This window comes from Pleuronectes platessa, chromosome 19 (assembly GCF_947347685.1).
Source record: "Pleuronectes platessa chromosome 19, fPlePla1.1, whole genome shotgun sequence".
Taxonomy (NCBI): Eukaryota; Metazoa; Chordata; class Actinopteri; order Pleuronectiformes; family Pleuronectidae; genus Pleuronectes; species Pleuronectes platessa.
Window position 1 is genome coordinate 14,284,366 of NC_070644.1, and position 27,051 is coordinate 14,311,416.

At 41.8% G+C, this 27,051-nt stretch overlaps 1 protein-coding gene across 1 annotated transcript; it reads left to right on the top strand.

Annotated features, from left to right (window-relative positions):
* Positions 1 to 1,217: 1,217 nt before the first annotated feature.
* gnaz (guanine nucleotide binding protein (G protein), alpha z polypeptide) lies at positions 1,218 to 25,369 on the top strand. The gene is made up of 3 exons (XM_053411538.1): positions 1,218 to 1,533; positions 14,887 to 16,227; positions 25,010 to 25,369. The coding sequence occupies exons 2-3, from the start codon at positions 15,505 to 15,507 to the stop codon at positions 25,352 to 25,354; spliced, it is 1,068 nt and encodes a 355-aa protein (XP_053267513.1). The 5' UTR covers positions 1,218 to 1,533; positions 14,887 to 15,504; the 3' UTR covers positions 25,355 to 25,369.
* Positions 25,370 to 27,051: the final 1,682 nt, after the last annotated feature.

The window sequence follows — 27,051 nt, forward strand, 5'->3', positions numbered from 1 at the left end:
ATTGCACTGTTGTATCTAGTTCCTGCTTTTTTTCTTTGGAGAAGTTCAGACAACGGAATCGAGAGATGATACTTATCTGCAGTATTAAATGGCAGCGAAAGAGGAGGGAGCTGTGTGTTGAGATTCAGTTGCTGTTAATGGGAATTAATCATAAACATTAAGGCTGAGGGAGAAAGCTACGGGGAGAAAGAACGGAGACAGCACACCACCTGCCTGTCGGATTAGAAGGCCCAGATGAAAGGTCAGGGAGAGGAGAGGTTGTTCACCCCCACCAGATGTGCACTTGCGCCGGTCAATAGCCAATTAATTATCTCACAGTTCACGGCACCAGGCTCGGTGTCCAGGCAATTACATAACACTACACACCCTGAGCAACCCGATCTGGGGGATTTTACTGCTGGACAGTGTGTGTTTATGTTTGATTGTGCCTGGAGGAAAGGGAGGAGTCTCTTTACACACTGGTGGCGTCCATAATGACCATGCAGTAATTCACGTCATGCTCCATTATGTTTTTCCGTGTGTTCACGCATGTGTTCTCTGGAGCCGCAGTCAAGCAAAACACATTCTCCTTTTTCCTCCCTCGCCTTCTTTTTCTGTTGTTTTCCCAGAGATTAACAAGAAGTGGAAGAAACACATAAAGAGAACCACCCATTCACACCCCATGGCAAGCTGCCTCATTTGCCCCAGCCTCTATCAATTCTTGGTTATAGCCAATAGCAATAAAGGAAGTGGTCCCACTGTCACAGAAACAGTTGGCACGGAAACAGCACATTACACCATCGTCCAATCCCCCTCCCATTCCTTTGTCGTCATGTCTCCCCTCCCTTTCCTCTCCTCTCCTCTCCTCGCCGGTCCCCTCCTCCTCTTCACTCTCTCCCTATCTTGTATGTTTTTTCAGTCATCAATGAAATCACAACCAATCCTGCTGCTGGCCGGTCAGCAAGCATATAAAACCCAAGAAACAGATCCCTTCACTGTATCGCCTTCATTCTAGCCAGCAGAGTCAGATTCCTTAATGGCCAATGTATATTTTATCATTCCAGCATTAAATAAATATACCCTGCATGCTGTAGCCAACCCATCAAAGCCTGTTTTCCCTCTCTCCCTCTCTCTCTGTTACTCTCATGATTTAATCCTGACCATTTCCCCCTTCGCTCGCTATCCCTGCTGACTCCTCCCTCCATTTCTGTCCTGCACTCCCTAGCTCTGCCTCTCTGTCTCTGGCACACTCAAACACACGCACACATATATACACGCCCTCCACCCCCATCGCTGCAGTGTCTCAACTGCCTTGGAGCAAACAAGAGAGGATATAGAACACAGACGTTAATAAGACAGCGAAAGAGGGGAGCTGGAAGAGAGATGTATGCGTGTGTCTGTGTGTCTGTGTGTGTGTGAGAGAGATCTCTGAATATGAGGAAGAAATGAAGATGAAGCAGCAGGACTAAAGGTGGATTGCAAACAGCCTTTTCTCTCCCTGCAAGGGCTTGTCTGCAGTATCCTTTTGTAAATGGATGCTGGCTTGTGAACACGGTAAGCCTGACTACTCTCACACAGCTTATTTTTCATTTATCATTTTATTTTCCTGTAATCACCACAAGGCTGGCCTGCCTGTGAGGAGGGAGATGTTTCATTACGGCAGCTCTGTGGAGGGCGAGTGTGTTTTCCTGATGAAATGGGGAAGGTGATGTTCAGAGATGGCACCGTGGAAGGCAGTCTGTCCAGTCCCCTCCTCCACCCTCCTAGCTCTGTGCCAACAGACGCTGCTATCTTGCAATTTGACTCATCATCTCCCCAGAGCATCCTTGATTATTCATTCTGAATGCAGTGCTGCGTTCATGTAATTACTTTATGTAGGACATGCAGGGGATGCATCACATGTATGTGTGTGTGGTTGTGTGTGTGTGTGTGTGTGTGTGTGTGCGCGCATGCATGAGTGTGTGTCCATAATCTATGAAAGGGGAAATGAGAGCGTAAAAAGCACCACCACACACACAATCAGGTGTTCAGTACTTACAACTGGCTTTACGAGACACTGGCTGTGAATGTGCAGTGGGAGGTGCACAAATCCCACGGAGCCTGGCTCTGCAGGCACTGGGATAAGCGAGCAAAATGTGTGGCCCGACAGCAGCACAGGAACTTGTAGGTTTTGCCAGCGGAGCTCGTCGTCGGCAGTTCAATGGGAGGGAATTCATATTGACAATCATTAATAATCTAAAACTGGGATTTGTTCTGTTCAGTTGTGTCCAGCTGTTTGGGTGCTTGTGAATGCATGTCTTAACGGTGTGAGCGGGCAAGAGGAAGAGAGCAGAGCGTGGTCATTACTCAGCAGCCTAAACAGGATGATTTGTGACATTTTTCTGTCTCTAGAATATTTCATATTTTCAACGGGGCATTATTGATTTTTTTTTCCCAGTGGGGGGTTGGGATTGGCTGTGTATCATCGGGAGGGCATGAGTATTCGTGTGTACTGTATGTGTGTTTGTGTTACATGCTCGCGAGAGGGAGAGAGGAGCAGTGCAGGGAGGGGTCGAGGGGCTGGGGGGTTTAACAGTAGGGAGGCAGATGGGGCAGAGGGGCGGAGGTTGATGCAGCAGAGAGCAAGAGAGAGAAAGAAGGAGAAGAGAAGATTTGTAACATATTGTATGAAAGAGAAAAGGGGAAGGCCCTGATGATTTCATGGGTGTAGGAAGACGGTGCTTTTCCGAGCATAGACAGAATGCTGTATGTGTCTGTGATCCACCAGCAGCCGCTCACACCGAGGCCTTCAGACATCTGTGAATCAAGGCAAAGATGGTGGATAAATTCCTCTTGAGCACTAGAGGAAAAAAAATCTATCATGAATATTAGAGTCATACTTTTGCTGAATCTTGTGTAATGCTGCTCCTTTGGGGCTTGTGAGCAGAGAGCTAAAGCCCGACGGGAATATTGATCGTTGTCATGGCCAAATGCTGACAGATCGGGATAAGCCTCTACGGGTAGATTGAATTTGGGTTTACTCCTCTTACTCAAGACATTGCTTCACATTTTGAAATTCAGATGAAGTAGCTTTTACAGAACACAAACCATATTATAGAAACTAGCTATGAGCAAAGATGCTGTCCACCATTTCTTTGATCGTTTATTTCTATTTCCCAGATCAGTTCCTCAGATTATACGACCAATATCGATGAATCAAATTCATTAAAGTCAAGAGGGAAATGACAGAAAAAACTCTATGTGTGTATTGGTGTTAGTGCAGTCAATGTTATATTGTTATAATTATAGCTTGTGTCGCGATAAAGTGGTAGCCAAAATCTGCAAACACTAAATTTTTCATGATGCCGTCTCGAGAGACAATACATGTCAAGTTGCTGCCATGTCAGTTACTGAAGGAAAAACCGACAGTGGCCCACTTGAGATCTTGTTCTCTTCTCAATATGAACTATACTACAAGCTCATTCAGTGGTTGGTTATATAGTAAAACAAACGAAGGTCACGTGCACCAAGACAACAGCTTCAATCAGCCCTGCAAGCTGCGTTAAGCTATAAAATATCAAAAGTGATCCAAATTTTCGGAGGTGACTGACGCCCTTGGTTTTTAAAATGGCAGTATGCCGTATGCTCCCGCTCAAGTAACCTTTATGCATGTAAAAAAAACGAGAGCAGTAGTGTGGCGAAACCTACGCTGAGTTGACCTCCTTCCACCTCTTTTGTTACTTGCTACATCCACTCCACCGGGTGACATAATGGCAGGGGACAGCAGGGACAGACTTGGTTTTAAAGTGACAGCTCTCGTACGGCGGAAGGCCAATGTATCCGGTGCACTTTTAGCCATCCATAACCTTGTAGGTGAGCACACGGCTGATTTGGACAATTAGACAGAGCTCTATTACAGCTAAGTACCAAGGGGGCCGAGTGAGGCTCCCACGGCAGCCTAGTTAATAAGATGATTAATCTGAGATGTCATTTATTTCCTGGAAAAGGAGACACAGAAATATCACAGAATTCTTACACATTTACTTCAGTAGATGAGAGAATCAGCATCAAGACTGATTGTCATGCAAAGGCAAAGAAATATCCTTTCAAGCAAGTATGTGTCCTTTGAGTCTGCATGTATCAGCTGCTTTGTCACTCCGTGTGTTAAGACAAGGCATTGCTCTTATTCAGCTGGCTCAGCATTTGTTTTTGTTGTGGGTCTCTAATCCTCAGCAGGTACAGGGGCAAAGTGTCATCTCTACACAAACGGCTGCAGGAGACACTTTTTGGCAGCCTCCCCTTTTAGACACGCGCTGATGTGGAGACTAATAATAATTAGCTAACAAAGGCTGACTTTAAAGCAACAGCGAGGAAGGCCCAGACCAAATCTTAGGGAGGGGCTCTGTCAATGAGTAAGGATTAAGTTATTCTTTTTTCGGTGTTACATAAAACAGCATCAGCTAAATTCACCCCTCTCCTTCCTCTTTGGCCTCCTTTCCAATCTCTCCTGCTAGTGACATACAGGGGCCTGTCTGTTTTCCTGAGGCCAGCGAGTGAGACAGCCTTACTTCCAGCACTCAAATCAGAGAGGGCAGAGCAGAGGGTACTAACAGAGCAACTTTGTGTTCCACTGCACACACATAACAGCGGTCATATGACAACAAGGAGGTGGTGGAGTAGCCGGATGGGAAGGGAGGAGGAGGAGGGCTGATGAGGGAGTGCAACAGCCTACTACCCACTGAGGGATACTGGTCTGAAGTGAAATAAACAAGAGAAAGAAGGTGTGTGTTTGTGTGTGTGTGTGTGTGTGTGTGTGTGGGTGTGTTAGTGTGTGTGCATGGATGCCAACATGCAGTGTGTATTGCTTTCGGTCATAATAATACAGGTTTTGTGGAATACAGCCAAAATACAGTTGTGTACTGATGAAGGTGTGCAGCGCTGCTTTTTACATTGGAAAGTTGGTCATGTGTGTCAGTGACCTCTACAGTCCTTCCTTTCTGCTTTACCTTATTTACAATAGATAATAGAATATGATATTGGCTGGGGTATTGTCGTCCTGTAGAGGAGCCCACTCTGATTTCCAGTGTTTCACAATAAGTAAAATTGCCTTTTCCTGTTTGAACAGGTGACACTTTATCATATCTAATTTCCCTCATATCTGTCCCCTACCCTCACACAGTCCTTATGTAAACAGAATACAGTGCTACCATTGTTGTCTGTTGGGGTATTGGCAACGGCAAGATTATACATGTTTGGATTAAAATATAGATTAATTTAGTATTTTGGACTTTGATTTCATAATTCGTTGTATGTTAATAGTGGTAATGGATCAAGTGGTCTTAATTACCACTGCTGGAGAATGAGATATTTTCCTTTTCCTGTTCCAGTTATTGAATCAACTGCACATCACATCTGTGGGTTGAAGCCTGAAAGTGTCCATTACCCACAATTACCCTGTGTTGCATAAAGAGTTGACCTTATCACGACCAAAGTGGAGATCACACTGGAGTATTTCTGAATGTAGAATAGAATGATTATAGCACTAACCTGAATATTTGAAATTCACAAATTATACACTGAACAACAGAAGTTCATTCTTTAAAAGCAGAAAAAACTTCTGCATTCATCAGCAGCAAATGTATCAGACAAATAGCCAGAGGCTGACACATGCATGTCCACCCTGTGCCATCTTATCCCTTCACATCAGACAGCCGACCCATAGCTCGGCCTGCGCACAAACATGCCATTGTCATCACTGGCTGGCCTTGTGACTCAGTGTGACCCGCTGGATTGGAGCAGGGGGAACACAGCCATCGAGATCAGGAACGTTAAACAGAGCATTATCGCCAAAAAGCATCTCGCGTACAGAGGCTCTGCCCCCACCCCATCTCCACCCTCTAAACAGCCCACTGTTTCGGGGGAGTGGAGAGGAGAACACTGCCCATCATTGTTTTCCGTAATGAATGAGTAGTGTCCTCACATGTGTACAGGCATCTTTCTCAGAAGCCAGCATTCAGTGCAGCATGTCGGTACAAAATGTTGAACAAACAATTTTAAGAGCTAAGAGTCTAAAATGTGTCTTTTCATGTTACAGATGTCCAGAGACAAGAACAATTAAAGATATAACATAAAAAACCTTAATTTAAATGTCTAAAAACAACTGTACCTCTATAATCATGCTTTGGACTTGTGCTATCCCCAAAAAATTCAACAATGTTAAAAAAATACCCAATTTTATTCAGGGTAACAGGACATTTAATTTTGGTCGCCTGTTGATTGCTTCATATTGGCTGCTAGCCAGTCGGCATTAGTCACACATAGTGGATCAGGATTATTCATTAACGTTTGCTGTGAAACAGGAATGAAACTTAAATACATTACCTCATCCGTGGCCTAATGGTGGTGATAAAGACTAAAACTTCCAAGATCCCACATTTCTTCACGACATAGTCAAACTAGTTATTTTATGATTGTTTTGAGAGACCCCTAGTGGTCAAAGTTGCATATCGCACGTTAAAGCTAAAATGGACCTTAGCTACACAGTGAGCTTCACACACTTTTTTATAATATAATGAAAAATGATGTGTCTACTTAAACTTAGCTGAGTCATATTGCTGGTCACTTGATCAATATAAATCTAATAACCGCTTCCTTTTAGCTCCATTTTGGTCTCTAGATCTGTTTGGGTCATGTTACACTTTGCATTTCCTCTGCTTTTTTAGAGACGGGAAGAAGCTGCTTGTGGTGTTAATAAGCAGAAGAGACTGAATTATCGTTAAACCCGGAGGCTGCAAAACAACAATTCTCTAAGAGAGGAGTGACCACAGAGTGAATCCATATCAAAAGTATTCTTTCAGGCAGGTTTAAGTAGTTTTCTTTATCATACACATTGCTGAGTTAAGGGGATTCTGAGTATCAGCTAATTTTGAAGAACAAAAATCCCCTGATGTTCTCACTATGAATTTAAATTGTGACAAGAATCCTGCGTAATCCATTTGACAATGACTCATAATTTCAAAGAGAAGGTGCTCTCGGCCATCAGAGGCTCTCAGACACCTCCCCCAGGAGTTTTCTTCAATCCCAGACACACGGTTGCTGAAAAGCTCAGTCTTGAGACTCCGACAGCCCATTTAAATGTGTCTTGACTAAATAAATGTGGTTAACTAGCATCTTCTCTCTTCTCTGGCCTTGATGACGAGGCCCGCTGCTTGTTCAATTTTCACTATACAGTCCAATCTTTTTCCTCAGGAGCAGATGACATTCAAGGAGACAGGTTTTTATGGTAGACGATAGACTGGTTTATCACAGTAAAATGAGTGATGATTTTTCATGGCTCTCTTATGATTATATGGCAAATCTTGCACAAAGTGGTACAAATGGTTGAGCTGAAGACCACTCAGTCTGCAACCTATATCTCATATGATTCTGACGCAGGATAGAACGACCACAAAGCTCTGACTCATCAAAACAGGCCTCCTAGGTTGGAATACTTCACTGTGTTCCACTGGGATTTGCAGAGCGGAGCATGCATTACATGCAACGAGACACAAATTACGTTTTTCAGAAGCATCACATGATGCACCGTTATCTCCGGAATCTGTGTTACTAACTCTCATTGGGGTGATTTTGAACTGATCGTTCTGCCGCTGTGAGCATGACATTGACTGTCTGGTCTTTGTCCCAGATTCCGCAGCATAATAGTGGCAGCACATCCTCTGTAAGACTTCAACGCAAAAACCACTCAGTGCCGTGCCCTGCAGATCTCCAACCTATAATTTAAAGAATCCCCTTTTTTGCTGTGGCAAATCAGAAATCTCTCCATAAACATGATCTGATTTGTGCGGCCGGATTTCTGCCTTGCATGTTCTGCTAACTCAATACTGGCTTTATTCGGTGAAGAGAGACGACTTTCAATTGAGGTCAATCTCAGTTTTTGTCTTTGGCCTTTGAAACTGAAACAAAATATTCATCCTATTTGTGACATTTACCAATCAGTTAGAGATACCTTCACTTGTTTGTTTTTAAGGAATCACAAAAACCAATTAAAAAACCCTGTCGGTTCCCTGTTTCTTTTAAACAGAATAATTGCCAAATAAGCCATTTCCATCTTAACTCATATCATGTCGAGTATCAGCTGCCAGATATAATCAAACCAGACTGTTAACATGTCCACTCCTTCTTTCCAATAGCTCTCCCCGAACTGATTTTTTCCTTTAAGGCAGGACACACCACACTAACCAGAAAGTATGATTAAACCGTGTAGTCTCTTATTAGCTTGGATTATATAACAGCTTGCATCGCATCTAACTAATTTGTCATCGTTGTCCACGGGGACTTTTCCAATATTGTCTTCTTATTTTAGATTTAAAAATTCCACCTTGAGATTGAATGTAAAGGTTTTTTTAATCAATACAGCAGTGTAGTTGTAGTTTAATAAGTTGGTGATAAGAAACCCTCTGGTTAATCTTCACAATGTTAATAACTCAGGTTAAGTGTTAGGTGAATGAGGCATATATATTACACGCAATCATCCAATATATTAATGACAATATTGCCCCTCATATAAATTTCAAATTAATAATTATCCTTCCAATTAAATTCTTCATTATTCATTAAACAGGTCAATATTATTACTGAAAACCAATTAAAATATAGTGAATCATCAATTTAGGATTCATATTTTGTCCAATACAATACACCTGCAATAAATCCTTCTTTTGTCATGTCTAGTTGTGTGCGATTCAAAACTGGTCATTTTATAGGCTGCACTTGATGTAAATAAATATGATATCTCTAAATAAAATCCCTTTACTGTAAATAAATAATGAATGAATTATTAAAGAGTTGCTATTTATACAAAATGCATCACATCCACATATTATAGGTCCATGTAATGTCTAAATTCTAATTGTATTTGTATTATAAAATTTCTTTAATTACTATCAACCTCACTCGAAAATACAATATCCCCAGGCAGAGCAGCTAAAAGTGAGTTTGAGCTTTAAAGACTTGATTGGAGTCATGTGTAGCCCATCAGGCACAAAGATGTCATGGTCCACAGTCTGAAGCATCCGGCTGCAATGATTGAAACCTCATGTCTTCAACTCAAAATTGAATTCTTATTTAACTTAAAAACAGAATAAAATCTTTCCTCTTAATAAAAGACTTTCCCTTTAGCATTAATCAAAGTAGTCGCTCGATGTTAACAGACTCCAAATCAATTGTTTGCCTATAACCCTTTATTTCCTGTAATTTTAACTCCCAATTTTGTCGGTAATCTTTATATTTGAAAAAGTGAAATGCTTTAGTTTTTTTTTTGCAGGTTAATTTAATGGAAGTTCAATTGGTCGGTTCAGTAATCACAAAGCACAAAAAAATACTTAAGTGGGCTTGATTTCTATCAAGACGTGCACTCTGAGAGCTACAAGTCATGGGAATATTTACCTTTGCAATGCTCTATTGAATAGGCAGGAGCTGCTATAACGTGTCTGCTCCTGATTAAATATTTAAACAGCTCCAGTGATTACAACCTCAAGACTGTTTTCTGCTATGTCAATGACCAACCAGGCACTGCTAACATTCATATCATTATGCACAAATGTACCCTCCCACAGAAATTATCTTGTGATTTTTTACAACGAAACTTAAGTGTGCTCTTTCTAAAAGGAGTTTACAGTTTACAGTTGCAACCAGTGATTTTCTGATAGTGTGTCACCAGTGTCAATACAACCGTTTTTATTCCTCAACCCCCTTCAATGCTATAAAGTTATTTGCTACCATGTTATGTGCTTTACTATATGTTCACGAAACCTTTGGCAGGTGTGCAGTGCCAATGCTCCGCTGTAGCCTCACCACAGCCCCAAGTGACCTTCACATACCTCTCAATGTCACCCTGCCCTCCGACCCAAAATCTCATACACAGGCCCAGATCCACTTCCTCTGATCTAGATGTATCCACCGTCATTCTGTTTCCACTCTTATTCTCTTCCTCCCTGGCACATTTCAAACCACTGAACTGTGTGGAAAAAATGCCAAAAATCATGTCTACGCTAAAGAGGATTAGTCGGCCAAAACATCGGTTTACTAGATTTTCTGTTATGGAAGCCGTCATTTGAGAATCAAAGCTCTCCATGAATCCCTTTTTTCCTCGTAACTAAACCATCAAGCTGTGGTCAAATGCCTTTTCTGGCTACTGTCTACACTAAACAGGCTGTGACCTTATCAACGGCTGGTGTGGCCATTAAAAGCAGTTAGATACAACAGTAGCTGAAGAGAGCACGCCAATTGATGACCTCAGACATTCTCACTAATGCCTTGCTTATTCACGGCCTCTGTGGCACCACAGAAATGAATAGCGTCTCTCTACAGCCATCTCGATTATAGAGCCCTTCTTTGCTCGGCAGGGAAACATTCTGTCACAGCAATTTCTCTTATTTGGTTCAGCATATTTGAATCTGTTGATTTATCTTAAAAATAGTTTTTTCAAAGAAAGATATTTTACATTTTAGGAAACAACAACATGAATACACAGCTAAATAAAATAACATGTGGCTGGACTTGACGGCCGCCTTAGAGCTCATAAATAAGTGATACAGCCCAGAGGTTTGATCAAAGTTTCATTAACTGCTTAATCTTGGCACAATCGCAGGATTTAGTACAGATTTAGGGATTAGCTACTGTTTCACTCCTGGGGTTTCGGATATTATTGTAAGAAATCAGTCTACTAGATCCCAGTAAGACTCTGACATTGTATATTGACACTGACCAGACAGCCTTAAGTAATTCAGTAACCTGTTTTTGTCATACAGCCAGGGGAAACAGGAAACCAACCTCCAGCTACTGCCTTCGGATTAGAGAGAGTTCACAGTGCAGCTGATCGTAAGGCATGTGAGCAGTTTTATTTCCTCTGTGCATGTACTGTATGTTAGCTTGCTGCAGGGACCGGAGCTGCTGGGATGCTTCTTTATGCAATGCAGACATCCATCATTGAGATAGCATTGCACTTTCTGCTTCTGCAAGGACTAATGCTGAACTCTTGAACTAAAAAGGGTGGAGGAATCTTCTAGCTCTTCTCCCTTTGAAACTTTCTGTCATCCAATAGGATTTATCGGGGCCCAAGCCGGGAGGTCCCAGCAGCTTTTCCTCTAGCCATGATGAATGAAGGTGACACACAGAGCTCAGCAGGCCTGTTAACCCATTGGTCAAATGGATATGAATTACAGTAGAGTTGCAAATTTTTGCGAGCACAATATTCTTGTGAATGGTCACATTTAAATTGGCCGCACATGTGCATTCATGGACGCTGCTATAAAGTCTTTGTCAATCTTAGTTGTGATAAATGGGCCATTTTCTTGCTTTGGTTAGTTTTGATGTGAATGGGCACTGGTTAACGGCTTCAGAAATGGGAAATTGGATTGCTCGCTGGTCCCCTGTTGACTGGCAGATGTTGTGGAGAGCACCGTTCTCCCTGCCGCCTGTCCACTGCAGGTTTATTCTCACTGGAACACCTCATCCGATACCTCTTGAAATGCAAGCCCGCTGACCACGGCGCCGACAGACACACCTGCACCCCTCATTCATAAACCATGACAGGATGACCAAAGGGACACCTGCGCCTTTCTCCCTCCTTTTTAACGTCGCACACTTTTGCTTTTCATTCATGGAAATAAAACACCTTCTGTGTTTGTGCCTCCTCATCTCTGACACACCTGCGTACAAGCTGAGCTCGGCTTGGCTTCGGATGTGCTTTAATTTGATTTAACTCATGTGTTTACAGAAGATTGATTTCACACCAACATGTGAAATTAACATGCTTGTATAGCACTAAATAACTGCTATACAACTCAATGTACAACTTGACTTGACTGTATATATATGCTTTTCAATAACTGCTCGGAAGTGGAACCGGTATTTTTGCGTTCACTCAGAAAACTGAGATTCTTTCCACTTTTAAAACGCATGATTTCGATTAAATGATTAAAACACTTGTTAACTGACATCCTGAAGTGAGTTACACTTCATCCCCTTAGGGTTGGATAGGAAAATCCACACTATTTAAACACAAGTACGTCCTTTGTCTTTTCAACTTGCTATAAACACACTTTTAAAAAGCAGATTTAGATTTCTGTCTGAGCGAAAACACCCAATCACTGATGAATTCAAATCACCCCTCAATCGTATGTGATTGACTCTCATTTTAATAGCATCTTTGAGCACTCAACAACTGCAGTGAGAGTGTTATACAACACAAACACTGACTACACGTACTCATCTCTAATAAAGGGCATGGTCGTTATTATATGCAGCTTGGTAACTAAATAATAGGTGGTACGCACACTGGGGAGCGGCGTGCAGCAAAAGCGGTGAAGGAAAAGGCAGGAGAGAGAGTTAACTCATCTCGGCTATCACATTACCTCAGCCCTCATGATACAGTGAGATGCTGCGCCTCTTTCTCTGTGGCCCCCATGGCTCTGTCTCCACCCACTTACTCTTAAAGTGACACACTTCTTCTTTATACCAGAGACCAACTGCAAGAGAGCATGAGTGTCCACTTTTTTTTAAGAGATGGGTTAAATACAAGTTAGGCCTGAGGAGGGAAGCCTGAACATTTATTCTGACACTGGAGGCCTTGTGTGAAATCCTGATTAAGGGCTATTGCAACTTTAAACTAGACTTTGTAGTTTGTTATAAGGTATGTTTTTCTCCTGTAGGCGTATTCATCAATTAATTTTGTAAAATTTCAAAGTTCCAGGCATTTTATCCCACTGAGTTATGCTCCAGTTATTAGGGCGAGGTAACCACAAGACTGGTATTTCTTCTATACTCTATACTAGCATGAAAAATAATTAATATGAATTTCATGTGATAATAATATTTACCGATATTGCACTGCCGGCACTCGACTTCTTGAGCCATTATCTTAAGTGGTGTAAAACTTCAAAAAGTGTAGAAATGCGAGTGCTGCATATTTCTGGGGGGAAAAAAGCTAATTGGAAAAAACTTCACACGCAGCTTTCATGTGTTCGGTCGGCTCCCGAAATCGGTGATGTGCATTAACCGGTTTGGCTGGCTATGCCACTTTGAGAGGGTAGTCAGGTGCCTGAAGCCAGGAAACAATGCTCTGCACTCTGTTTGTGTTGTGATGCTTTGTTATGGCTTTGTTCTGCTCTGGTTGTCCTCTCAGTCTTTTGAAGAGTGGACCTCAACCCTGAGAATTTCTCTCTCCATCTATCTATCTATCTATCTATCTATCTATCTATCTATCTATCTTTCTATCTGAGGGGTCTGCAGAGTTTCACCACCAAAACTAGGCCACTGTATGATTTCACATTTGTTACTTAGCCAGTAGCATGCTGCATGTTTCAATGTGCATCTATTTATCACAGAATCCCACAGGCACCCACTGCTCCAAATTTGTTTCTGCTTCATATTTGTCACATAGAAAAATACAGTATTTTATTAGAATTTATGTCCCCAAATTTATTAGCATTCAGTATTTGTTTTATCCAAGTAAAAGTGCTGCCTCCTGAAAAGACAATATATGAAAACAGGATCAGGAATATTCTCAGAAACACGGTTTATTATTTTTCTGATCACAGTGTGAATCAGAAGGAATCTGGAGGATAACAGCACAGATGTCTGGGTAAGGAGAAGGGGCTTTACAGCGCTATGAAACTATGAGAGGCCGGTTTGAGCCTGTTATTTTCCACTGTGGTGGTAAATAACAATTTCCTCCTATGTACAGCAGAGAGAGGACAGTCAGAGGCAGTGGGCTGTTGTCTGAACAGCATGAGATGCTCTTGGTTACAAGGAAACACATTCATATTGTATGTTCTACAAAATTTTCCTTGGACAGAGGAGTTTGTTTTCCTCTGCCTGCTTCTATGCATATGTTTGACCTTGTTTGTGTATATCATGAGTGTGTGTCTATGTGTGTGTGCGTACTTGCTTGCGTGCATTTGGTGTTAAATGGATAGGCGCGGTCAACTACATTAGCTCAGAGTCTATGGTAACACAAGACTGCAGATGGAGCGGGAAGGGGTGTGACTGTTAGCAGCAGAAATCTGAAGAGGTAGTGAAAACAGAAACAGGCAAAGCATGGCAGTGGTTGATGGGAAGTGTGCAGTCGGAATCCATGTGAATGTACATCCTTTCAATGTCAAACAGCCTTTAACTAAACATCATATTTGGTATTTTGGTTTTTAAGTTGTTATTACACTAGTAGTTCACAAATAGAAATGTGATTAATATCCAAGAGTGGAATAAAAAGATTGATGTCAAGTCTTCAGTGTGGAGCTAAAACCGGGAGGCAATTAGCCTCTCTTGTTCGTTTAATTAGTTTACAAGTAGAACTGCAAAAATTGCTAAATGTGGTTAATACATCTACCAAGCACTTCTGTAGAGAGTGTAGCAGGTGGCTAGGTTCAGGTTAGTTTGCAATTGTCTGTCCGAACCCAACCGAGCCTGGGATAAAACTAACCAAGCCCGACTAAACACTCAGGAATTCTGTATTTTGTATCCAAACCTGACCCATGCCAAAAGTTTACCAATTAGAGACACGTGCAGTGTAGAGAATCAAGTAGACAACAAGATAAAACACGACCAGAGCCCCAATATTATTTCAAGATGTTTGTCCCGACGGGCTCAGGTTGGTTCAACTCCAGCTTTAGGTCAGCAGGTCAAGTCTATTAAACTGTTGAAATTAGCATTTTTACAAACAGTATCAGTTTCTAAAAGGTTCAGACTGAGTGAATTTGGATTTTGGAGATGAGGAAGCGAGCTATTTCTCGCTGATTTATGCTAAGCTCGGTTTACTTTCCTCTGGCTCCAGCCACATATGGTACATTATAATTTCGCTATTTGAAGTGAATACTACTACATATAAACATGTAGGTGAATGATTTCTCTCTGTCTTCTTGTGTTTTGCAGACTCCGAGGACTTGAGCTGTCGGGACAAAATCACACCCGAGAAGAACCAGAAAAGATTTCATCAGGAAGATTAAGTGAAACTGGCCAAAAATCGGACTGAAGTGGATGTTTGCAGAAGCCAAACAAGGGCAACGCACCACAATAGCCATGTGGGAGGAGAGTGAGGGAGTTTTGCTATTCATGCGCATCAAGTCCAAACACTTTCTCTACTGACATATGCTGAACATTTAGTAGCCCTCCTCCAGAGCTGTTCCTCAGGGGGAGCCCCTGCTATGAACCCCAGCAACCTTGAATTGAGCAGGCAGTCCAACCGGGGTGCCAGGCGCTGTGTTAGCATCCTACAAGTCCGCATTGGTTCTGCCCACACAATACTCACAGACAGCCCATGAACAAAAAGAATGAAACACTCCTGAGTTGCTCCTCTGTGTGTTGACTCTCCTGTCTCTTTTTAAAATTGGACTGTTGTGAACTTGTATCTTCCTCCTCCCCAGTAAGCCTCTACCTTTATTAAAACCCCTCTCCAACTCTTCCACAAAATTAAACTTGACTTCGTTATAACTTGCTTTCACATCAAGCAGCAGCACGAGTTCCTTTGTGATCACCACGTGGTGGAGGACCATGGGATGCCGTCAGAGCTCGGAGGAGAAGGAAGCGGCACGACGCTCACGGCGAATCGACCGCCACTTGCGTTCAGAAAGTCAACGGCAGCGGCGTGAGATCAAGCTACTGTTGCTGGGAACCAGCAACTCAGGCAAGAGCACCATAGTCAAACAGATGAAGATCATCCACAGTGGTGGCTTCAACTTGGATGCATGCAAGGAGTACAAGCCCCTCATTCTGTACAATGCTATAGACTCTCTCACCCGCATTATCCGGGCCCTCACCACCCTCAAGATCGACTTTCACAATGCTGATCGCGCCTACGATGCCGTGCAACTCTTTGCCCTCACAGGGCCAGCTGAGAGCAAGGGAGAGATTACTTCAGAGTTGCAGGGGGTCATGAAGCGTCTGTGGGCTGACTCAGGGGTCCAGGAGTGCTTTCAACGATCCAATGAGTACCATTTAGAGGACAACACTGCCTACTATCTGAATGACCTGGACCGCATCTCTGCAACTGAGTTCATCCCTACTGTTGAGGACATCCTGCGATCCCGCGACATGACCACAGGGATTGTGGAGAACAAGTTCACCTTCAAGGAGCTCACCTTCAAGATGGTAGATGTGGGTGGCCAGCGTTCAGAGAGAAAGAAGTGGATCCACTGTTTCGAGGGCGTGACTGCAATCATTTTCTGTGTCGAGCTGAGTGGCTACGACCTCAAACTCTACGAGGACAACCAGACGGTAAGAAAAATCTATTATAAAAGTTAATTCCAGTATTTTTAAACCTGGACCTTATTTTACCCCTTTTTCAGCGAGGAGACTAAATGATTAATGGGGTTGAAACTGTTTGGAATGAGTCCAATATCGAGCACAATAACCACCAACCGAGACGCGGCTGCAATGTAATCCCATGGGGCATTTGTCAACTCAAAGAACTGATGCCTTGTCAACCAAAACATTTAAATAACATTACTTCCTCTGTGCCTGCAGCCGGTCTCTCCATTCTTGGAAAAGCATTTATATGAAAAAGAGTAGGATTTCTTCTACAATTTGACATTCTCCAGTCGTCATCCTGGTCCAAATGATGCAGGCAGAGTGTAGGGACCAGAGTTTTGTCCTTCATTGGCAGCTAAACTAGCCTTAACATCAGTCGTTTTGCTGCCACAATTCAGAAATGTGAAAACATGAAGCATTATTTGTTGTTTAGTAGAAGTAGGCTATGGGCTCCATACACTGCCTGACTTTCACTATTGGTTACTCATACTGTACTATTTCATTTCCTCTCTGTGCATCCCCATCTACAATACAACCTGCTGTGGTTACACAGATAATATACTCTCTCAATTTTTAAGATGGAGTCTGACAAAGGGGGAGTTTTATTTTCTCGGAAAATTGAGAAAGAGCTCACTGATATTTCCATTTTCTTATCATATTAAGCAGGAAACTGATAACAAATGTGTATGAGCTCACTCTACTAAGTGGATTCTGAGATGAACAGGTCTTCAGAAGGATGCGAAGACGTAAAGCTGTAGTTCAATTTGAAAATAAAATTGTATCCTAATTTCAAGGTCAGCAGTTACAGTACATACACCTACAATAACTAAATACATAATTTCTTGTAAAGATTAATAACAGCATAGACTGTTGACTGGATTCAATGTATTAATTTGTTGGAAAAAGTCAAAATACAAACTTTGACTCACATAATAAACAACTGGGAAAGTCTAATCCAAATTTAACCTTGTCGAAAGCAGTTTTTCTGCGGTCACGAGTGATTATATTCTGTAGACATCGTTGAATGCATTCGTTCATCAGCCATTTTAAATCGGAGTGAACAAAGAGTGGTCAGTGCCCTCTCCTTTTAATAGTTATGGAATTTGAAAAATGTCAGCATATCCATCTTCTTATCCGAGTGTTATGGAATAGTCAGGCAGTTATTGTTTGTTTAAGGGCTTTTATGATAAAGGAAGGTCAACATTAGATAATATTTTACCTTTTCTGACTAGGACAACTATGAGGGGTCAGCTATTCTCTTTTTCCTCACAGGCATGATTACATTTTTTAACCTGAAGAGGTTCCAGTATCCAGGGTCACCTTGATGTCTTTATACAGTGTGGACCAAAAATAGCTTGAGCAGACAGGAAACTTTGTTATGCCTGTAATTGAACTGGCCTGATAATTCATGGGTTTCCCGGATAAAACAGGGTGTGCATTATGCCAGGCTGGAACATGAAATCAATTAGTTTTATAGGTTAAAAATAAATTCTGAGGAGGAAAAAATCCAGTATGGTGTTAATTGAGTTCACAGAATAAAGTGTGAGTCTGTACCTGTGAGAATTAGCAGATCGGAGGCACTGTGTAGCACTGGGAGTTCACAGGTACAAGAAAAAAAAAAAGAATCAGGGATCAAAAGAAGGAGAAAGAAAGACATCCTGAATTTGGAGCAGCCATCCTGCTGTAGAGTCTCAGGAAGAGTTGATTAGCAAAGAAGCACAAGTTCAATATTTCTAATAATATTACCTATTCTGATGTTTGGTTGGGTTGATCAGCCCTGCATTTTGTACATTTGAGCTTCCATTGAATTTTGAGGTGTTTTATGAATGCCATTATTGTCTGTTTCTTAGCGCAACCGCCTGAGTTTCTGTGATGAGCACACATGCACAGTGTTAAACCCCAGGACAAGATGGATGCTGTTCACATGCAGTCATATACTTTTCTTGCGTAAGGTCGAAGGAAACTCCTTAAATGATTACCCATATTTAGTAACCACTTAATCTATCCAGGGTGAGCAGCTGGAGCTAATCCCAGCATGTCGTTAGTTATGGGTGGAGGACATCATGAAATCGTTGCCGGCCTATTGTGTAACTATATTTGCTTTAAGGTGACAGGGCCAGCCTATTAAAAGATTAAATCCAAATTACTGTTGAAATCATGCAGCTGATTGAATACCATAAAAAGTGATGATATGGCGTCTTTAAACTTTCTTGCATGGGTGTGGCTTGGATGTACAAAGTGACAAACACACATTACATGTAAATTCTGAACCCATTTCATGGCTGCAATGTTGAAGTCATTTGTGACATAGTGTTCACTCATGAAAGGAACTTGCACTGGCATATAAAAAGAGGCTATGCAGGACATCTGGCTACACACACATCACACAGTGCTGTGAGACTAAAAGTCATATTCAGTCCACACCTCATCTTAATGTTAGTATTCAGGTAGAACATGTTAATGGTGTTACTTCAATGTCTACAGAAAAAGTGAAAGTCTGCATTTTGGAACCAGCCGCTTCCATAACCACAGTCAGCTGACACAACACAGCTGAGCAGCTGTTTGCAAAGACACAGTCTAGATTCTCCATGCTCAACAATGTGAGAAAGAGAGGAGTGTTTGTTTGGGTGACCTGTATATGTATTTTTGCATGGCTTATATGATGTTTGGTTTCGCTAGTGCAGATTCTTAGTCATCCAGGTCATGGTTACGCAAGAATTCAATTTAACCACAAATTAAGAATGGCTTGTAGACAAGAGAAATTCCAAACCAACTAATTCCTGTGAACACACAAAAAAGGGGAAATCCAGGACAAACATGGTTCCAGTTAAAAGGTGTAAAAGTGTTCTGAGAGGACCCATTTATTAAATTACATTTATGATACATTGGAATAGCTAAATGTTTGCAAAAATCAGCCCATCAAACTTGTGTGGTACAGACACTGTTCTCACACATCTTTCCCAGGAAGGCGGCAGGACCAGTCACTACTTCTGGCCTTCTGTTGAAATCATGCAGTGAAGAGGCCTGGTGCCTCATCTACCAGAAAGCTCTGGACGTGCATCCAGTTCCTACCGACTGGAAAAATCTGTTCCCAAACACCGAGCTGGAGGAGAACAGTGACTACCGTCCAGTCACATTGACTTCAGTAGTTATGAAGTGCTTTGAGAAAATTGTGATCGACATAGGGAAAACAGCTGCTCTCTAGATCCTTTTCAGTTCATATATAGATGCAATATGTAGAACGTAGTAGTAGGATGTGGTCACAGCCATAGTACAATTAATATATAAGGACTCAGAGGACGCTACCTCGTCCATCATCTCTTTATTAAACGGTTCAACTCGTTTCTAAACAATCAAGGGCAACATGTCAGTGTTCAAGGTACTTTCTCAGAACCGAACCTGAGCCCTGTGGCCCAAGGGTTTGAATAGTTTTTCAACAGTACAAGTGCAAACTGGTCCAACTGATGCAGACTGCAGGGGGAGAATATACAGACAAAAAAAAACACCTGTCCCTACTGTCTATTTACAAACAGGCTAATTTGTGGAGATCGAATAGGATAGTAACCAGACCATTTCATTTCATATTGCATGCTCAGCAGCTCCAGAGTCCTTCATAGCAGATTAAATAGTGTTAAAATTCCTCCTTTTGCAATTAAATTGATGGTAACTACAGTTACGATTCATGGATTGTTTCAGTGGAGCTGTAACCTTAATTATTTTAGATTGCCTCAGCAGTGGAGGTAATAATGTTCCTGCATCAGTAACATTTGCTTTTCGACTCAATGACCCTGTCACATCTGGTTAAAAAACCTTCCAGACTGAAAAGCTGTTGAGTAAAGTCCTTTAGTGCAACAAAGTCACTCATTCAACTCTCCAGACGACACGTGACTCATAATTTTCTTTTAGTCACGTTTCCAGAACTGAAGATCTGCGTATATAGAGGCCCCATACATTTTCTTATCTTATGGGAATAAAACAACATGAAGCCGATGGCACAGACAAATCGCCACTGTCATGAGGGATTTGGAGACATTAATCCGATGTAGATCAGTGGCTCCTGAAAACAAGCACTGTCAGTGGACACAAATACGTCTCAGATACTTTGATGGTCCTCGTTAAAAGGGAACGGGTTGTATTTTATAATGACCGCCTGTTGTGTCCAGTGGTCCTCTGTGTGATCTTCAAAGCTTCACACAATGTCACACACGTAAAGAACAAACTCAGTCGAACCAGACAGACGCCCCGTTCAGTTCCTAGTGCACCAGCTCGCATAAGACTGGAAAGGAACTATACAAATTACAGTACAACATTTGCCCATCAAGCCATTCCCTGATGCATTCTCCCCGTCCCATCCCTGCCTTCATAATGAATCAGTTGCCATGGTAACCGCTGCTTAGCAACAGGCCAGTCAAATGCTCCTAATCCTGCGCTGTTGACAGTGAGCTGTGACTAGGGAAGGGAGGATGAGAAGGGGAGTGGAGGGGAGGCGAGGGAGAGGGAGGAGGGAGGGCTGTACAACAAACAACAGCGCTGGAGAGAATCAATGCGAGTTGTATATGTGCATGCATTGTGTGCCTGTGTGTGTTTGCGTGCGTGTGTGTTTGTGGGCACGTTTTTCTGAATGTGCTGTGCAGGTTTATAGCTGCGGCTGAGCGACCGCGATGAATTCTGTGTGCATGTGACGTGAAAATGAAAGACCTGGATATGAGGTTGACGATTGTTTCAGCTTGTGTTAGTCGAACATTCATTTATGTGATTTTGTGTTTTTAGGGCCGAGTCTGTCGTACGTTCTATTTCTTTTTAATCAAAGCAAAGACAACATCAGAATCACTATCAGTCCTGTGTCTCCGAAATGCATTCAGGAATCTTCCCCCTCACTCCGACACAGCATTTTCCCTGGCTAATGGATTAAGGCATTACAATCGTGTGATTTGATCAGTCCCTTGGGCATAATGGAGATTTTCAGAATAGCTCAAAGACATAATGAGTGAAAAGAACAGGTCATGCTTTTTGCCATAATTTCCTAATCTGATTGTAAATCTTCAGCCAGGTATAAATTCCTCATTTTATCATCAGGATATTTAATTTATAAATGATAAAAGCAATGTAAAAAAGATGGCAAACCTCTAGTCGGCAACTACAACGACTGTACACACAGAATTTATCTCTAACTAGTGCAGTGCCTGTTCCAAACCTGCCTGCTAGGAATGAGCTGTTTGCTTGGCCCGTGGTGATGCTGGCTGCAGATTCCTTTCTTAAAACTGCAAAAGTGACCTGCAGTTATTGAGCCACAGCAAGTTGAGACCGGCTGCTAGACTCAGTCCACAGAACCTTGAAGCTGCACCACCGCTGCTGCACAAAGATCTTTTTTTGCATGTTCATTCATAGTTCAGTGAAGCTCGACTCAGTACGCAGAACCCTGAACTGCATAATCGTTTTTTATTGCTGTTGTCGTAAACGTCGCAGCTGCCAACGCCACAGAGAAGGGCTTGTCGCCTATTTATTTTAGGTTTATTAATATTGAATGTATCACGTGTCCAAATTGCACCACATTATACACTGCACTTCCTTGGGCCCTTAACAATACACATACCAGACAGACAGATTTCTGGACAAAGCTACTGAGTCATAACTTGTTGAATTTGATATCAAATTATCTCCATCGTGCTCATTTTACAAACGAATGAATATAGAGCAAATGTGAGCCTTTGTTTCACGTCCAACCCCTGCATTTACAGATTAATTAAACAGAAACGCAGCACCTTGAACAATGTAATTCTCAGGCGCAGCAGAAAATAACATGGTGACAAAAACAAATAATCTCGCTGGATAAGTGCAAATCACACCTTCTTGTGGTGGTGACATTTCAAATGAGCCCTGATGAATTACAAAGCAGTGGCTGCACACTTAGGTGATTTGTATTTGTGGGAAACAAAGCAATTACACTGGGTTGAACTTCCTCATTAATACTTAAGTTTAATTAAGGCCTGCGCCTCTGGAGTACTCTGACAGGAGGAGGCGAGGGGGGAAAGCGGTGTGTGTGTGCGTGTGTGTGTGTGTGTGTGTGTGTGTCTGTGCCACAGGTATCTGTATTTGTGGATGTCTGAAGCAAAGGAGGGGGGTCTGCTTGCTTTAGCGCCCCTAGGTGCCGTCCTCCCCCTCCCTTCACTCCCAATTAAGAAACGCTTACTGTACGAGCGACGCGGCGACCAGGTAAAGAGACGAGAGACCCCCTGGGCTCAGCCGGTTGCTCCTGCCATCCTCTCGCTGCAGCTGGGCTCTTGTTTTGACACCCTGAAAAGAGGAGGACTGAGGTCAAACACCCTCACATAACTTTGTGCAGTGTACAATGTTTAGGGCCCAGCCTCAGTCCCCGGGGACACAGCCTCATACAGAAAGGAGAGCTTGTGTTTCGATCTTATCGGGTGACCACATGTGGTTAAATGGGAGCTAAAAGAAACATATGGATAAAGAAAGGGTCGTCTTAACAGAATTTGCAGACACACGCTTATGCAATTTGTTTTGAACAAAACCTCAATTAATTCCCTTCTCTCTGTGGTGTCTCATTTTACTAGTTCCTATCCAGCGGCTAGTTTTCTTCAATTGTGGTTCAAACAAACATCAATTTATGTTTATTGTGTTTTTGGTATACTATGTGTAGCAACTTCCTTTAGGGAGAAATGTTCTATTACTCAGATTTATCAGGCTGCTTAGAAAACGTCTTCTATTAACAGGGACCAACCAACACATCCAAAGAGCTTCTTGTAACTAATGTGTATTACTATTATTACTAAATGAAAATGTGATTATTATTTAATTGTAGACATAAATAATTAAACATGGTAACTTAATATTTTTTAACCCACATTAGCTCAAGTTGAAATCATTTTGGAAGCTGTATCTTTGGGTTACACGCACCTTAGCTTTCTCATAACTGGGCATTTTCATCATTATCCAAAAATAGAAGACTTACACCACTGAATAATCAGGGTTTGAATTGCTTTGAATGATTGTTAATTCCTCCACTATTTTCCTCAATATCTTTTTTCATGCTGTGCAGATCTTGTGATTTGCTCAAAGCATCATGTTGTTTCCCTAACCTTTTAAACAGCAGTCTTCTATCAGACAACCTCCCAGTCACAAGCTACTGGCCAGTCGCCACATGTCAGGAGCCGCCATGAACAGCTCACTTTTTTTTAATTTCTTTTCTCTTATACATTCGAATGTCACATGAGCAAAAAAAAAGGGTAGGGAGCACATAAATGCATTTCACATACACACACACTGACTTTTTTCTACTGCAACAGAAGCAGTAATGTTTTCTGCAATTCAAATGAGGATATTCAAGTACAACCTGAACATTTCTATCAAACTAATTGTTTCATCATATAGCGGAATTAAATAATGAATCCCCAAAAACGCCTCCTGGTTCTATGCCACCACTCAGTCAGAATGCATGAAGGAAACAAGGTCACAATATCCCCTTCTGCTCTCGAGTTTAATCAGACTGAACAAAAAGTATTTTTGCTAAATATGACGATGTCACAGCGAAGCTTTTGAGTATAAAATGTCACACTCCATCATTTCATTCTATTAGACGTTTGTGAGAGATTAACGAATTATGAATCCTGAGTCATGGCCCAAAATGGGTTTTATGAGGTCGCAGTGACCTTGTTATTGGACCTTTGAACACCAAAGTATAAAAGATTCCCTCTGAAATACTGTGTCCAATGGAATGGACGGACAACATGAACATTAATATATTGGGTCTGGCCTCATCTGTCGCTGGGATGGAGGCATAAAACGTCTTAATTACGGCATAGTGTCGAAGGTGAGGTCCATATTTCTTTTCTTATGGCAAAGTCTTGCAGATACTCGTCCGTATGCTCCATTTACTGCATCGCACGATGAGCTAATTTGTCTGAAGGACACGGCAGACATCACTGATTCCCATTATACATTTGTGAAATAAATCTTAGAATTCTATTGAACTTTAGAGAACAAAAAAAGCTGTGACATCATCTGGTCGTACTACCGAGAAAGACTAAAGTAGCTTTTAAGCATTTAAATGATCCCCATTAGCACAAAAGGCGTCGCTAAGAGGAGGAAGTCAGTATTTTTCTTTTCATCTGACTATAAGCTCTGAGAAGTCCCGCAGGATGGTTGATTGTGTTATGACACACTGTATAAGGTCAAACCTGTCTGTCTTCAGTGTAAACAGCCTGTCTGTCAACAGTCTTTGTCCAGTCTAGTTCACATTTCATATAAAACGGTCATTGCCAGTTTATCAGCTATTCTTCTCCATGGAGGTTTCTTGAACAGATAGGATTAAGTCTTTCACACTATGACTAACCACTTACAATTTTGGATTAAGTGATGGTAAAGGAAGTAATGTGCCGTTTCAGAGGAGAATGGGAATGGGAATGGGAAGTTCCAACGCAGGTCTTCAACTGTCTGAGTCTCAAGTCTCTGTTGACATAACAGAAGCCGTTCCATTGGCTGGTCAAGTGTATATCTGTGACGTGTATCTTGTCTTTATTTTCATCCTCAAATGGTGCTGTGACCTTACACGCTCTGCTTTTCTCTCTTGGGTTTTGCTAAATCATGTGAATTCAGTTGTCTGAATGAGATCTGATAGTGTGTTAGATTTGGCGGATTTGGTTAGTTGCTTCAAAGTAAATACTGCATTTGGCTGTGAGATCATTTGATCGTAGTCTGATTTTCTTTTATCTTCTTCTCTCTCTTTCAGAGCCGTATGGCCGAGAGCTTGCGCCTGTTTGACTCCATCTGCAACAACAACTGGTTCACCAACACGTCGCTCATCCTATTCCTCAACAAGAAGGACCTGTTGGCTGAGAAGATCAAACGCATTCCTCTGACAGTGTGCTTCCCCGACTACAAAGGTCAAAACACCTATGAGGAGGCAGCGGTCTATGTGCAGCGGCAGTTTGAGGACCTCAACCGCAACAAGGAGACCAAGGAGATCTATTCGCACTTCACCTGTGCCACTGACACCAGCAACATCCAGTTTGTGTTCGACGCTGTCACGGACGTGATCATCCAGAACAATCTCAAGTACATTGGGCTGTGCTAGGACCTGATGCTGGGGGTTGGGGGGTTGGGTGGGTGGGGGTACAGCGGGCTGCTTGGCAGCAGTCAGCCCGCCAGTGGGCTGGATAAAGAACAGGAGCATCGGCCTGCCCGACGGTTTATCTCTTTGAAGATGTGCAAGAGGGAACTGCAAAGGAGAGAAGTAATGAGATGGTCAGGGATTGACAATTCTGTAGAGTTCAAATGAACCAACAGAGATGATGGGCCGTGGTGAAGATGGGATTTTTTTAACCCAATGTGTTTGCACTGAATATGAGTATGCAGAGACACCCAACACACACAAACACACACAAACACACAACCTTATGTTTGCTCACACACAAGATCTTCAGATCGACGGTCAAGCACTTGTCTGACAAGGCAACACTGGAACTTTAGACAGCTACCCCTACCTGCCTGCTGAACCTGAGACTGCATAGTGCCGGTGGTTTTTGGTTTCTTTTGTCTCCTTTCAATTTATTTGCCTGAGTCAATTAATGCTGCTTCACAATTTGAATTTTGACAGAAACAATGTTCTCTTTTGGATTTTCACCCCCAACAATGGTGACCAGTGAGCGCACCTGATGAGATGTAGAGAGAGGCTGTATTTGTGAGGGCAAAAAAAAAAAATATGTCAGTCGACATGATGTCACAGGGTTTCTGCCTAAAAGACGAAACTGCCACAGTATAAAGCTGAAGTGAAATAATGTTTTCCTTTTCTTCACTTATTTTTTTTTTTTTTTACACACTATTTCTGTTTCCCCCTGGTTGACTCTCTAATGTTGTTCTGTTCCCCACTTCCTTTTTATGTTTTTTTGTGCTTTAAAAAAAAAAAGAATATGTCTCTCTAACCTGCCTTTTACAGCGGGTCCCTGACTTATATTACCAGGAGTGTTATGCTCGGTAGAGTCAAAAGTATTCTTTATGATCATTCCAGTTTCCAGCAAGAGACAACAAAAAACAGTGCCAAGATCAGTTTTGTAAATAAACCAGATCCCATCCATTTACATTACATTATTTTATTGTTTTTATGGAGAAATACATTAAAACATGCATGATTTTGTTACTTTGGGATACTAATATATTTTCTTTGGGATTATGTTCCTTTTTTCTTAGGTTTAAATAATATATTCCCAAAAATATATATAAAGTCAAACACTGTGTACGAGTGTACAGTTGTCAGAGAGGAATCTATTGAAAAGAAAATTATACGAATAAAATAACAGTGATTGTGATGTTATGATGATGGAGATGAAAAAGATGATGATTATGATGATGATGATGATGATTACAGTGACGACACAGACAAATCTCACTACAAAGTTAGCATGAGATGAGAAAGTGGATCAAAAGGAGAACAAGACTGTAGAAAAACATGAAAACGAAGATGCAAATCTAGAAACCTTCAATCTTCCTTGCATTACCTAAGTGGGAATTGTTAAACAGTCAGTTAGTATGATGTGTAAATATACGGTAAGGTACACTCTTTGTTCAAACAAATGAAAAGAAAGGTTGAGTTGGGATGCTGTTTGAGAGATAGAGTGAGAGAGAGTGAGAGAAACAGACGGAGAAAAAAAGAAAAAGAAAACCTCTCCACTCCTCCTCTTGCCCTTTCTTTTCAGTTTCAGAGGGCGATGTGCAAACAACCCAGCTAAGGGCTTCAGGCTTGACTTTATGGGATGTCCACTTCAACAAAAGACA

Coding starts and splice junctions, on each gene's coding strand:
- gnaz (XM_053411538.1), top strand. CDS start 15,505: ATGGGATGCCGTCAGAGCTCGGAGGAGAAGGAAGCGGCACGACGCTCA. Junction 16,228..25,009: donor TCTACGAGGACAACCAGACG/GTAAGAAAAATC, acceptor TCTCTCTTTCAG/AGCCGTATGGCCGAGAGCTT.